This window comes from Callithrix jacchus, chromosome 2 (assembly GCF_049354715.1).
Source record: "Callithrix jacchus isolate 240 chromosome 2, calJac240_pri, whole genome shotgun sequence".
Taxonomy (NCBI): domain Eukaryota; kingdom Metazoa; phylum Chordata; class Mammalia; order Primates; family Cebidae; genus Callithrix; species Callithrix jacchus.
Window position 1 is genome coordinate 107905324 of NC_133503.1, and position 16040 is coordinate 107921363.

The 16040-nt window shown below is 36.4% G+C and overlaps 1 protein-coding gene across 2 annotated transcripts in view; it reads left to right on the top strand.

The window, feature by feature from the left end:
• SLCO6A1 (solute carrier organic anion transporter family member 6A1) overlaps window positions 1–16040 on the top strand; it is a 144001-nt gene that overhangs the window by 50967 nt on the left and 76994 nt on the right. For both annotated transcript variants that reach the window (XM_035291167.3, XM_078365866.1), the window contains exon 7: window positions 4760–4904. In XM_035291167.3, the coding sequence (XP_035147058.2) occupies window positions 4760–4904 (145 nt within the window). The remainder of the gene's footprint in view (window positions 1–4759; window positions 4905–16040) is intronic.

Consider the following 16040-nt stretch of genomic DNA (forward strand, 5'->3'; position numbering starts at 1 on the left):
CAGTATTTTGACTTCTCCCTTTGTATATCAACATCTGTCAGAATTGAGCCTGAGTTTACTGCATAAAAGTCTTTGTATATGTATTTGTATGTCTATCTGGCTTTCACTTTTGTCTCCCATATTTATAGTTAAGAAAAGATATAGACCTTTTAAAATGCAGAAAAACCTGGGCATTTTATTGGAAGGGAATCTATGGTATTCTTAATATTTACTATTCTCATAGTACCTTTCAAAATACAGTGGCCGGAAATACTTCCTTGTGCATTGGTTACCATGCTCTGTATAATGTAGTTCAAATGTTTTAGCCAAAACTATTATAGTTTTTGGCATCAGCACTTGAGCTCAAGGAAGCAATTATTAAATTTCCCCTAAACCTGGGAAATGTCCTATTTTAAGAAAAGTGTCCAGTAAGGACACATTGTTGAAGAGTGACTAATCTAGTCAATTCCTTTTTGGGAGGAAAGCATAAATAATAGGAAGAGTGGGAAACTCAAACACCACAACTTTGATAAATTGACATAGCAAAAATAAAAGTACAAAGGCCATTGAGAAGGAGAAGTAAGTGTGAAAAAAAAGTCATTAGCTAAAATAGACCTAGATGAATATACAATGAGACAGAAGTAAGTTAAATATCTGAGTCTTTGAAGCAATTAAGACTTACTGTGAATGATGTCTCATTTCTTTATGCATGCTGAATTGTTTAGCTATTGAGAAAGTGTATTAGTTTTCTTACTTTCATGTGTAACCTTATGATAAATTGCATCGGTGGAATTAAGAGTATATGTTTCTTTTAATCTGAAAGAGCTTAAACATGAAAATTTTCTAGTGCAGTGATTCTGTGTGATTTCCAGACCAGGAACATCAGCATCATGTGTGAATTTATTAGAAATGCAAATTCTCAGGCACCACTCCAGATTCAGAAATCTGAGTGGGAGCTGCGATCTGTGTTTTATACCATACAGATAATTCAAGGCACGCTAAAATTTGCAGACAACAATTCTCATAATCAAGTGCAATTCTTTAATTTTATAAATTAAGAAATTAATGTGTTACTGGACACTTGCTGTGTGCCAATAGTATTAAACCATTACATATATTCAAATCTTGTAACCACTCGGAAAAATACACATCATTGTTTCTATTTTACAGATAGCAAACCAGTAAGTTAAAGAGAATGAGTATTTTTTCCAAAAAACAAAAACATATGTCACACACACACATACACACACACACATGCACAAACACACACCACCATACTGGTGGCTTGAGGATAAGAGCATAAGAAAGAGTGTTGCATTTGACTCTAAATCCAGAAATCTGCCTACTGTAATGTAATACTTCCTAAAATTCCTAAAAATGAGATACAGAGAAACTGTGATTTGCTTATTGATGCTCCAAAATCATGCAGACTGATATTTTCATATAAAATAATAGAATATAAACTCTTATTAGGGTTAAGTGTGCTTACTATTCAGTTCTCAATAATTATTTTAAAATAAATGAATATATAACATTTGTGAACTAGAAAAACCCATTTAAAATAAATGAACATATAACATTTGTGAACTAGAAAAACCTATGAAGAAAGCTGTAATTCTCTAATTGATTAATATTTGAATGTACTACATTAAATAAATAGAAAATAAAAGTAAAATAAAAAACTGTAAAATAAACATAATCATCTATATTTAAAATTAAAGTAAAAATAGAGTATAAAGTAATCACAAAACTGTAATTCAGAAATTTATTTAACAGATGCTATAAAACTTCATGAAATAATTAAAATTTTATGCAACATTATTAAAGATGACTGGGATAGATTGAAAGATATGTCATGCTAATGTTTGAAATGACAATCTTCATCTAGGTGAGTTTTTTCTTAAATAATCTATGAATCCATTGCAAGTATAATCAATACTGTGGCAAGTATTTTATTTTTTAGTCAATGATAAACAGATTATAAAATTTGTATGGCAGAATAAGGGCATGGATAGCTAAAACAAAGAGCACCAGACCTATTTCATACTAAGACTCACTACAAAAACCACAGTAGTAAAAACAGTGTAGCACTTCCATGACATATATTAATAGATAAATGTAACATAACTGAGAATTCAGCAACAGACTAAATATTACACACGGGAACTTGCTGTGTGATCAAAGTGGCACTGTAAAGTTCAGTAGGCGTGATAGCCAATTTGGCTATTTGTGAAAAATGAAGATGGATTTCTACCTCATATTATATACAAAGGTGATTTCCAGGTTAATAAAATGTGATTAGATAAAACAACACAATTAGTGTTAAAAATGAAATAAATAGCTTTGTGACATAGAGGTGGGAATACGTTAAACAAGATTGCAATAGTATTAAATATGAATTCAAACTTTATGGATTAGATATATCAAGTCAAGGATTTGTGTTCTATGAAAGAAACTGTAGACCCCATTAATAGATGGGTGACAGATATCTAAATCCAAGTGATTAATATTTAGAATAAACAATGAATTTTTAGAAAATCTACCCCCAAATTTCACAAAGCCTAAGAGATAGAACGAGCCAGTTCATGCACTCAAAAAGAATCCCAAATCGCTAAGAATGATGGAAATAAAGCCTCAGTTAGATTGGAAATTAGAGAAATAGGAAATAAAGGATTGTGGTACTACTTTATACTGGTCACAATAGCAACATTTTGAAAGCCAGCTAATAATATCAAGTGTTTGTGATTATGTGAGGTATTGTAGTTATCTACTGCTACATAATAAACTATCCCATAACTTATGACTTAAAACAATATAAAATATATTTTGCTCATGAAAATGCAGTTTGGACAGGACTTGTCCTATCAACTATGCTTGGGGTCAACTAGAGCAGTGGTCATCAACGTTTTTGGCACTAGGGGTCAGTTTCATGGAAGAAATATTTTCCCGGGTGGGGGCACTGGCTTTAAGATGATTCAAGCTCATGGCATTTATTGTGCACTTTATTTCTATTATTATTACATACTCACCATAATGTAGAATCAGTGGGAGCCCTGAGCTTGTTTTCCTGCAACTAGACTATCCCATCTGGGGGTGATGGGAGACAGTGACAGATCAACAGGTGTTAAATTCTCATGGGGATTGTGCAACCTAGATCCCTCACGTGCAGTTCACAATAGGGTTTGTGCTCCTATGAGAATTTAATGCTGCTGCTGATCTAACAGGAGGCAGAGCACAGTTTGGCTCTCTTACCTGCCACTCACCTCCAGCTGTGTGGCTTGGTTCCTAACAGGCCATGAACTGAGCTCCTGCTGTTTCTATGGAGGCTGGGGGATCCTTGAGCTAGAGTGATCAAAGTCTGGAGAATGGAACCATCAGAAGGCTTGTTTGCTCAAATGTTAGTTTTTTATACTGTCTGTTTGCTAGACTACCCACACATATCCTTTGCATCTGTCCTGCGCTTTTTACAACATGGTAACTGAGCTCCAAGGCAAGAGTTCTCAAGCGTGAAAAACCCCAGCAGAAGCCATATTTTCATTTTACAATCCATCCTCAGAAGTCATATAGCATTATTCACTTCATTGAGACAGTTAGAAGGCCTTTCCAAGTTTAATGACTTTTAATGGGAAAAGGACATAGTTCTGCATGGGCATGCTAAACCAGAAATATTGCTTTGATAAATTTTAGAAAGTACAAGCTAAATGAAGAAAATGGAACACTACCATCATTGTGCTGGTGTAGTCATTGTAGAGTAACCTGATACATTCTGAAGAACAATCTAGAGAAACAGTGGAATAAAGTATGCTAAATCCCTATCCCCTAGGAATTCCATTCTAGGATATATACTTCTTAGAGACACTCTATCATTGGACCTTAAGGTACATACACAGGGATGTTTAATGTAGCCTAGTTAGTGATAGTAGGCATTTGAAGGCAAGACAGTATTAAATCCTATGGGAATGAAAAAATATGGCAGAATCACACTTCATAAAATTAGATAGCACTCAGAAGCTGAACTAGTTGAAATTTGCAGAATATGATTACACCTAACAGGGGAAGTTTAGGGCCAGAAAAAATTTAAAGTAATTAAAAATATGCAAACATAAAATAGCAATAAATATATTTTCAGTGACATATGGATAACCAAGAAAATACAGTAACTAATTTGAAAGTTAATATTTTACTATGTTGTTAATTACTCTGTATAGTATAATAGATATAGACAAACCATCACATCTAAATAAGTTCGACAAGTTTGCTAAAATGCAAAATTTAAATAATTTCATTCTTTATATGGATGGGCTTTGAGGAGTAAAATATGAATATTTTCTGCAGTCCCACTCTTTCTTCTTGAATATTGCTTACATTTTCTTTGTTTTATATTTAGTTGAATAAGAAACACTTGCTTAAAAAAATAAGTAGGCAAGCCAAAGTAAAGAGAAATTCTAGATATCTGGTTAATGACCTCAATTTTTCTCTAATCTGTCCAACAAACTTCCAAGCTCATAAATAAAAATTATAAGTGGTATGACTAGAAAATCAAAATTGAAATTCTCAAAACCTATTTGTCTTTTATAGAATTTGTATATTGTTTCATCATATATTGCTGTTTGGATCTCTACATATCATCCATCTATCTATGTATCTATGTATCTATCTATCTATCATCTTTTCAGTTTAGACTGGGAATGGTAATTTTAATAGACAGATCATTAGCATTTGATTCTATCTATTCCTCTTTATCTAATAAAATAATTGATATATAAAATTTTTATTTCAGATTCTGATGAAGAATCCAGTGCTCATATGCTTAGCTCTATTGAAAGCTGCAGAATCTTTGTTTATGATTGGAGCTTCTGAATTTTTGCCTATATATTTAGAAAATCAGTTTATATTAACACCCACTATGGCAACTGCACTTGCAGGTAGATTTATTTTTATATTGTATCATTTCAAAAATTTTTCACAGTCTTATTGTATGTACTTATGATATACTTGAAATAATATATAAGGAATTATATACCTATATATGATTTGTGCCAATTTTACAAATATGAGCACTTTGCCATCATTGTGTCAATATTTTCAACATATAAGTGCTTGTAAAAACTTCTGTACTCCTCCTTTATCCCATTCCTCTCCATTCTTTTTCACAGGTAATCACTCTTCTGAAGTCAGAGTGAATCATTCTCATGCATGTTTGTACATCTTTACTGCTTATGTGCTTCTCTATACACATCTATTTCTCAAATTTATGTATCATTTTATACATACTCTTCTACCACTTACTTTTTCATCAAAAATTGTGTTCTTTAGATTTGTCTTTGTATCTATTTAATGCATTTTAGTTTGCTATTTTATTTTATGATTCTATTTTATGAATGTACCATTGTTTATTTATCATCCAATTAATGGATATGTTGTTGACTCCCACTTTTTCACTAGTCTAATGCAGTAATGAATAGGCTTGCTGATGTCTCTTTGTGTACATTTGTAAGAGTTGATCTAAGTTTAGACACTGAAGAGAAATTGCTGTTGTGCGCATTTTCTATTTTATGAGATATTGAGAATTGGCTTTCCAAAAGGGGTTGCAAATAGAATTAAATGTTTTAAAGTTTTAGTGGGAAAGTTGTAAATGTAATAATTTATTTTAGGGTATAAAAAGTCAAGGATGCATGCAGTAACTTTTAGGGTAACCAATAAAATAGTAGTAAGAGAGTATATTAATATGAAAAAATTTAATTAAAAAAGAAAGGACAGAGTAGAGGATCCAAGATGGCTGAATAGGAAAAGTTACAGAGTACAGTCCCAGCAAGAACAATGCAGAGGGCGAGTGCTCAACGCATTTCCAAACAAATTTTCACTGCCCACAGACCAGGAGATTCCTGGGCCAAAAAGCACAATGAGTTTTCAGCATGGCTGGTGCTGCGGGTTGTTGCAAAGAAACTCACACAAATTTGGGCAGCCATTTCAACTGGTGCCTGGAATGCATGGGAGACAGAGCCTCCCATTCAACTGAAAGGGAGGGGGCTGAGAGAGGGATCCAAGTGATCCGGCTTGGTGGGTAACACCCTCACAAAAACAAGCAATCTAAAACTCTCTGGATTGAGAGTTTCACAGCAAGTGCAGCTGGACCCGGGATGGTCCAGCTCAATAGGGAAAGGCCGTCCTCCACTAATGAGGCAGTCCACCACTACCACGGCAGTTTACACAGAAGCTGGGCAGAGACTGTGGCAGCTCAGCAATGCCTCTGCTGGCAGACTGTGACTAGACTACTCTGTGTAGGGCAGGGTATCTCTGAAAAAAAGGCAACAGCACATCAGGAACTTATAAATAAAGCCAACCTTCATAGGTCAGAGTACCTGGGAAAAGAGGCAGTTATGAGTTCGACTGCAACAGACTTAAAGGTACCTGCCAAGCAACTCTCCATGAAACAATGGAGCTCCAAGCACAGTACTTGAGCTCCTATAAGGGACAGACTGTCTCCTCAAGCAGCTCCCTGACCACCATATACCCAAAGAGACACCTCATAAAGGAGAACTCAGGCTGACATCTGGCAGGTATGCTTCTGGGATAAAGATAACAGATGAAGAAACTGGTAGCAACCCTTACTGTTCTGCAGCCCCCGTGGGTGATCCCCAGGCAAGCAGGGTCTGGAGTGGACCTTTAGCAGTCCTGCAGCAGAGGGACCTGACGTTTAGAAGGAAAACTAACAAACAGAAAGAAATAGCTTCAACATCAACCAAAAGGACATCCACTCAGAGACCCCATCTGAAAGGAACCAACTACAAAGACCACAGGTAGATAAAGCCATGAAGATGGGAAGAAACCAGTACAAAAAGGAGGAAAACACCAAAAACCAGAACACCTCTCCTCCAAAGGATCACAGCTCCTCACCAGCTAGGGATCAAAGATAGATGGAGAATGAATATGATGAATTCACAGAAGCAGGCTTCAGAAGGTGGGTAATAACAAACTTCTCAGAACTAAAAGAACATATGCTAACCCAATGCTAAGAAACTAAGAACCTAGAAAAAAAGTTAGATGAGATGCTAACTAGAATAAACAGCTCAGAGAAGAATATAAGCGATTTGATGGAGCTGAAAAACACAGCATGAGAACTTCACAAAGTATGCACAAGTTTCAATAGTCGAATCGACCAAGCAGAAGAAAAGATATCAGAGAATGAAGATCGACTCAATGAAATAAAATGAGAAGCCAAGAACAGAGAAAAAAAAGCAAAAAGAAATGAACAAAGCCTCCAAGAAATATGGGATTATGTGAAAAGACCTAATCTATGTTTGATAGGTGTACCTGAATGTGATGGAGAGAATGAATCCAAGCTGAACACTCTTCTGGATATTATCCAGGAGAACTTCCACAACCTAGCAAGGCAGGCTGCCATTCAGATACAGGAAATACAGAGAACACCACAAAGATATTCCTCAAGGAGAACAACCCCAAGGCACATAATCATCAGATTCATCAGGGTTGAAATGAAGGAGAAAATGCTAAGGGCAGCCAGGGAGAAATATCAGGTTACCCAAAAGGGAAGCCCATCAGACTCACAGCAAATCTATCAGCAGAAACCCCATAAGCCAGAAGAGAATTGGGGCCAATATTCAACATCCTTAAAAAAAAGAACTTTCAACCCAGAATTTCATATCCAGCCAAACTAAGCTTCATTAGAGAAGGAGAAATAAGATCCTTTACAGAAAAGCAATTGCTGAACAATTTCATCACCACCAGGCCTGCCTTACAAGAGATCCTGAAAGAAGCACTAAACAAGGAAAGGAACAACCAGTACCAGCCACACCAAATTGGACCAAATGGTAAAGACCATCAACACAATGAAGAAAATGTGTCAACTAATGGGCAAAACATCAGCCAGCATCAAAATGGCAGGATCAAATTCACACATAACAATATTAACCTTAAATGTAAATGGGCTAAATGCCCCGATCAAAAGACACAGACTGGCAAATTGGATAAAAAGTCAAGAGCTGTAGGTGTGCTGTATTCAGGAAACCCATCTCATTTGCAAGGATACACATAGGCTCAAAATAAAAAGATGGAAGAAGATTTATCAAGCAAATGGAAAGAAAAAAAATCAGGAGTTGCAATTCTAGTCTCTGATAAAATGGACTTTAAAGCAACAAAGATCAAAAAAGACAAGGAAGGACATTACATAATGGTAAAAGGATCAATGCATCAAGAAGAGCTAATGATCCTAAATATATACACACCCAATACAGGAGCTCCCAGGTACATAAAGCAAGTTCTTAATGACCTACAAAGAGACTTACATTCCCACACAATAATGGTGGGAGACTTTAACACACCACTGCCAATATTAGACAGATCAATGAGACAGAAAATTAACAAGGATATCCAGGATTCAATCTCAGATCTGGACCAAGCGGACCTAACAGACATCTACAGAAATCTCCACTCCAAATCAATAGAATATACCTTCTTCTCAGCACCACATTGCACCTACTCTAAAATTGAGCACATAATTGCAAGTAAATTACTCCTCAGCAAATGCAAAAGAATGGGAATCATAACAAACAGTCTCTCAGACCACAGGGCTAGTAAATTATAACTCAGAATTCAGAAGCTAACTCAGAACTGCACATCTTCATGGAAACTGAACAACCTGCTCCTGAACGTCGACTGGCTAAACATGAAATGAAGGCAGAAATAAAGGTGTTCTTTGAAACCAATGAGAATGAAGACACAATGTACCAGAATCTCTGGGACACATTCAAAGCAGTGTCTGGAGGGAAATTTATAGCAATAAATACCCACCAGAGAAGCAAGGAAAGATCTAAAGTCAACACCCTATTGTCAAAATTGACAGATCTAGAGGAGCAACATCAAAAAACTCAAAAGCTAGCAGAAGACAAGAAATAACTAACATCAGAGTGGAACTGAAGGAGATAGAGACACAAATAACCCTTCAAAAATCAATAAATCCTAGAGCTGGTTTTTTGAAAACATCAACAAAATAGACAGAATGCTAGCCAGATTAATAAAAAAAGAAAAGGGAGAAGAATCAAACAGATGCAATAAAAAATGAAAAAGGAGATATTACCACTGATTCCAGAGAAATACAAACTACCATCAGAGATTACTACAAACAACTCTATGCACATAAACCAGTAAACCTGGAAGAAATGAACAAATTCCTGGACACTTGCATTCTCCCAAGCCTAACCCAGGAAGAAGTTGAAACCTTGAACAGACCAATAACAAGGGCTGAAGTTGAGGCAGGAATTAATAGCCTACCAACCAAAAAAAGCCCAGGTCCAGATGGGTTCACAGCTGAATTCTACCAGACATACAAAGAGGAGCTGGTGCCATTTCTTCTGAAACTATTCCAAACAATACAAAAACAGGGAATCCTTCCCAATTCGTTTTGTGAGACCAACATCATCCTGATACCAAAACCCAGCAGAGACTCAACAAAAAAAGAAAACTTCAAGCCAATATCCATGATGAACATCAATGCAGAAATCTTTAATAAAATAATGGCAAAATGATTGCAACAGCACATCAAGAAGTTTATCCATCACGATCAAGTAGGCTTCATCCTGGGGAGGCAAGGCTGGTTCAACATATGCAAGTCTATAAATGTAATCCACCACATAAACAGAAACAAAGGCAAAAACCACATGATTAAATAAATAGATGCAGAGAATGCCTTTGACAAAATTCAACAGCCCTTGATGCTAAAAACTCTCAATCAACTAGGTATCAAAGGAACATACCTCAAAATAATAAAAGCTATTTATGACAAACCTCCAGCCAATATCATACTGAATGGGCAAAAACTAGAAGCATTCCCTTTGAAATCTGGCACTAGACAAGGATACCCTCTCTCACCACTCCTATTCAGTATAGTATTGTAAGTTCTAGCCAAAGCAATTAGGCAAGAAAATAAAGAATAAAGGGTATTCAATTAGGAAAGGAGGATGTCAACTTGTCTCTATTTGCAGATGATATGATTGTATATTTAGAAGACCCTATCGTCTCAGTCCAAAATCTCCTTAAACTAATAAACAACTTCAGCAAAGTCTCAGGATACAAAATCAATGTGCAAAAATTACAAGCATTTCTATACACCAATAACAGACTTAAAGAGAGTCAAATCATGAGCGAACTCCCACTCAATTGCTACAAAGAGAATAAAATACCTAGGAATACAACTAACAAAGGATGTAAGGAAACTTTTCAAGGAGAACTACAAACCACTGCTCAAGGAAATAAGGGAGAACACAAACAGATGGAGAAACATTTCATGCTCATGGTTAGGAAGAATCAATATCATGAAAATGGCCATACTGCACAAAGTAATTTATAGATTCAATGCTATCTGCATCAAGCTAGCAATGACCTTCTTCATAGAACTAGAAAAAAACCACCTTAAGCTTCATATGGAACCAAAAGAGAACCCACATAGCCAAGACAATCCTGAGCAAAAAGAACAAAACTGGAGGCATCACACTACCTGATTTCAAACTATATTACAAGGCTACAGCAATCAAAACAGCACAGTGCTGGCACCAAAAGAGAGATATAGACTAATGGAACAGAACAGAGGCCTTGGAGACAATGTCACACATCTACAACCATCTGATCTTTGACAAACCTGACAAAAACAAGCAATAGGGAAAGGATTCCCTGTTTAATAAATGGTGTTGGGAAAACTGGCTAGCCATGTGCAGAAAGCAGAAACTGCACCCCTTCCTGGCATCTTACAATAAAATTAACCCCAGATGGATTAAAGACTTAATTTAAACATAAGTCCATGTTTAAACATGTTTACCATAAAAACTCCAGAAAAAAACCTAGGCAAAACCATTCAGAACATAGGCATAGGCAAGGACTTCATGACTAAAACACCAAAAGCATTGGCAACAAAAACCAAAATAAAAAATGGGACCTATTAAACTCCAGAGCTGTACAACAAAGGAAACAATCATTAGAGTGAACTGGCAACCAACTTTTTCCCAAAAATGGGAAAAATTTTTTGCAATCTACCCAGCTGACAAAGGGATAATAGCCAGAATCTACAAAAAACTAAAACAGATTTACCAGAAAAAAAAAAATAAGCAAACCAATCCAAAAGTGGGGGAAGGATACAAACAGACACTTTTCAAAAGAAGACATATATGAGGCCAATGAACATGAAAAAAATCTTCATTATCACTGATTATTGGAGAAATGCAATCAGACCCACATTGAGATACCCTCTCATGCCAGTTAGAATGGCAATCATTAAAAAAATCTGGATACAACAGATGCTGGAGAGGATGTGGAGAAATAGGAACACTTTTACACTGTTGTGGGAGTGTAAACTAGTTCAACCGTTGTGGAAGACAGTGTGGCAATTCCTCAAGGACCTAGAAATAGAAATTCTATTTGACCCAGCAATCCCATTACTGGGTATATAACCAAAGGATTATAAACAGTTCTATTATAAAGACAAATGCACACGTATGTTCATTGCAGCACTGTTTACAATAGCAAAGACCTGGAACCAATCCAAATGCCCATCAATGATAGACTGGACAGGGAAAATGTGGCACATATACAACACGGAATGCAGCCACAAAAAATGATGAGTTTGTGTCCTTTGTAGAGATATGGATGAATCTGGAAACCATTATTCTTAGCAAACTGACACAAGAACAGAAAATCAAACACCACGTGTTCTCACTCATAGTTGGTTTCTGACCAATAAGAACACAGGGACACAGGGAAGTGAGCATCACACACTGGGATCTGTTGTGGGGAGGCCAAGGGAGGGACAGGAGTGGGAAGGGGAAGTTGGGGAGGAATAACATGGGGAGATATGCCAGATATAGGTGATGGGGGTATGGAGGCAGCAAACCACATTGCCATGTGTGTACCTATGCAACAATCCTGCATGATCTGCACATGTACCCCAGAACCTAAAGTACAATTTTAAAAAAGGAGAGGAAAAAAAAAAGGACGGACAGAAAACAAACAAACAAACAAAAAACATGTGGGGCAAATAGAAAACAAAAGATTAACATGTACAGAAATATTGACTATAAACCTAAACCTTTTATGAAGTATATATATGACAGTCTTGTCTGACTGCAAATTGTCCAAAAAGCCAAAACAGATCAGCTTTCAAGGGTTATAATGATGATTTTTTAAATTAGCACACCAGGTTTGGGGTACTCTTATTAATCAAATCAACAGAAGTTGAGGAGTAAATCCATTCCATTTGTTTCCTATCATATTTAATTAAGGTTATTATCAATGGATTCCAAGCACCAGTATAGGGCTACATGCAGTATTTACTTTAACCATTCCCTCAAGGTCCTGGATTTGCCCACTGAACAAATCCTTCAGCCATCAAAGTCTATCTTAAAAAAAATCAGGCGGCTTTCTTTTCAAGTTTCTCTACTGACCTTTCTACTTAGCCAGAGGTATTAATACAAACATAACAAAATACATTTAAAATTGCAAATTCTACCTTGGTAAGAATGAAATTTTGGGCAATTTTATCATCTGTAATTATGTTTATCAGTGAGTGAGGCTGACCAAGAATGCTTTCCAGGAATGAGGTGGTGTCATTGATTATTTTGAGTAAAGTCAAGGACAAATTTTGCACTACATTTTGTAATTGCATTACTCTCATCATAAAGATAGCTGTAGTAAAGCTGTGTATGAATAGCACACCACTAATCCTGCCAGGAAGCTCCCATGAGTAACCCAGAGTAACTTCATTCTAGAGAAATTTCTTGTATTCAAAGAGCTATATGATCTGCTGGTGGTGATGCAAACACTTGATGATCTTTTATGACCACCCCTATGTTCTTGAGTGTCAAATCATTTCTATTTGACAAGTAAGGCTTGCTAAATAGTTGTATGCCTGATTTGGTTTATCCCAATGTGAGAATATCAGTTCACAAAATCAAAAGTTCACTGTAAATTAGGACTTTCGTTTTGACAAGATGCCAGTAGTAAGCTAGTAGTTGCTTTAAGGAGTCAATGAGTATTATGCAACATTGGGGATTTCTGAGTGGAACCTATCTCTTTTATCCAGAAGCTCCAGTCCACAAAATTATTAGTCATGGAGATTTGTAGCTCAAGAGGATCATTAAATTTCTAGAACCTCAAAGAAGAGGGTATTGCACAGCTTGCTGATCAACTTTAATTTAGGTTTCACTATAAGTTAGCTGATACGAAAGACAAGTAGAAGGCCTAAGACAGACATTTACCATCTCTGATACCCAGATTCCAAAGTGACATTAGGCTCCCTTTTGGTTGGAAGGAAGTGAGACATGTTTTTCCTTGACTTCCAGAGGAATTGAGCATTGTGAATCTGTTTATATAATCCCGAGATACTTGATGTGCAGTCTTTTGGATTTTGTTGGGATTTATTATTTACCCTTGCTGGTGAAGGTGTGATAATACTAAAGTTAGAGCCATTGAGTCTGAGGCTTGAGATCCTCTAGCCAACTGAATGTCATCTATTAGTGAAAGAGTTAGGCATCAGAAGGTAATAGGAATCACACTAAATTCTTATGCATCTTCTTGTAGCAAATGGCAGAGTAGTTTAGGTACTCCTAAGGAATATCTAAAGAATACTCTAGTATTCTTATTGTAAATATATATTCATAGTCTTTTAGCATGAATTAGAATTAGTCTTTGTTTTTGGGTGCCAATGGGATACAAAATAATGCCTTGGCAAAGTCCAGTACAGTATATTAAATGTAATCAGTCTGTGTAGTAGATTTGGTTACATCACAATGTCTGGAACAGCCAGGGTTATAGGACTTTGAATTCAGTAGTGATTAATCCACCTTAAACCTCCAGCTCCTGATAACCTTTTTCTCTCCCTTTTCCCCTCCCCCTCTCCCCTCCCCTTCCCTTCTTTTTTCCTTTTTCCTTTCCTTTCCTTTCCTTTCCTTTCCTTTCCTTTCCTTTCCTTTCCTTTCCTTTCCTTTCCTTTCCTTTCCTTTCCTTTTTCTTTCTGAGTTTCACTCTCATTGCCCAGGCTGGAGTGCAATGGCATGATCTCAGCTCACTGTAACCTCTGCCTCTCAGGTGCAAGCGATTCTCCTGCCTTAGCCTCCCAAGTAGCTGAGATTACAGTTTTGTGCCACAACACCCAGCAAATTTCATTTTCTCCATGTTGGTCAGGCTGGTCTTGAACTCCTGACCTCAGGTGATCTGCCCGACTTGGCCTCCCAAAGTGCTGGGATTACAGGTGTGAGCCACCATGCTCAGACCCAATAACATTTTACACGGGCCTTAATGTGTGTTAAATAGAAATACTCCTCTCTTGTTACTCCTGCTACCTTATATATTCAAAGCTGGGACTTTGCTTTCTCCTTCTGGGCTTCTACATTGTTTCTTCTAGATCCTATGAGAGGAAACAGGGAGGCATGTTTGGTAGCAATTCATGTGTTCCATTATCACTTCTGGAGTTTGACAGCATTCATAGTACAATATTATAAAATTATAAAATATAAATACTAATTATACCTTTAGTAATTGAAGCTACAGAATCAGGAGATTGAGGCTACAACAAAAGTGGATTGAAATTGTCCAGAGTACAACCTAAATGTTTACTTCACATTCTTCTCAGGAATGATGAGAGTTCAAATTCTATTCAATGCCACATCTATGATTTCACACAGGAATTTTATTTGTCTTAGGAGAATCTTCTTAAGAGGTTCACAGCAAAGCTACTTTATATCAGTCAGGACACACTATAAAATTTCTGAAGTCTTTAATTGTCTTAAAATGGATCCAAGTTTGGATTGTCTAAAATGGAATAATAGACTGCAAGAGGAGCTGAACCTCCAGTCAACCTAGCTATTGGCTGTTTTGTTTAAACAAGAAATTATGTATTGCACTTTATCATGTCCCAAGAAAATTAGCTAAGGTTTTGATAATTTAACTGGTCTCTGGCCATAGGGCTGTAAATTTTTTTGTTTTGTTTTTACACTAATTTTTATAGCACATTTCTGGAACTGTTATCTGTAACTTGAAAGTAGACAGAATCTTCTGTCTAGTGAGAAAAAAAAATAGTAGTAGTTTAACAGTGGGGCAGTCCTGAGATTGTTGGCCAGATTTACGGGGAAGTTAACTTTCCTAGAGAAGAGTTAATAAGACCTGTGTCACTTTCTACGGAGCTGTCTTTAAATCTACCTCGGCCTGGAGCTACAGAAAGTCATGTCTCTGTTAGCATTCTATCTTTGTTGTTAAGAGTGCTCAGGTGTGTAGTGGGTTTGAATTTCATCCTATCTATAAGCTAACAGGTCAATCTAACTTAGTTTCAAGTGTGCTGGAAGAAGACACCAAACTTCTTGGTCAGAGAGGAAATAAAGGTTATGACTCACAGCAATAGCAGTAACAAGAGTTCCTGTTGGTTTCCTGAGCTCCAGTTTCCACAGGGTGATGTGAAAGAAGGCCAGGTGACATCTTTACACAAAATGAGTTGTATTACATGAAAGAAATATTGAGATTAGGAAACCCAAGTCTTTTATAATGGGCAGTAATTATGCTTGTCTTTGGTTCCAGAGAGAGCCATTATACTTGAAAGAGAGTGTCTAGAGAGGACACTCTCTCTCTTTTCCAAAATTCTAAGCAAACTTGCCCTCTACTCTGAGTGGGCCTACTATCCTTATTACCCAAGGCTACTCACTATATAAATATCTTTGTAAAGACAGTTGAGAACAAAGACGAGTCAGTGCTTCTGCTTGCAGGATATGCAGAAACAAGGGACCCATGGAGAGTTTTCACCCAATAAATATATTAGTAGTTATGTTATATATAAATAGTCTAAAGAATGTCAAACTGTGAAAAAATTTTCAATACATGTTACTAATAAGAGGCACTCCTTAAGTATGGGGATATGAAAAGGTTGAAAGTGAAAGGATAGACAAAAAGATGCAAATGCTAACCAAAAGAGAAGCTTCTGCAACTATGATAATTTTAAATATTGTATCCTTCAAAGAACACAAGAACTATGGCAACTCAAAAAGCCAGAATGTCTTATTTTCTTCAAA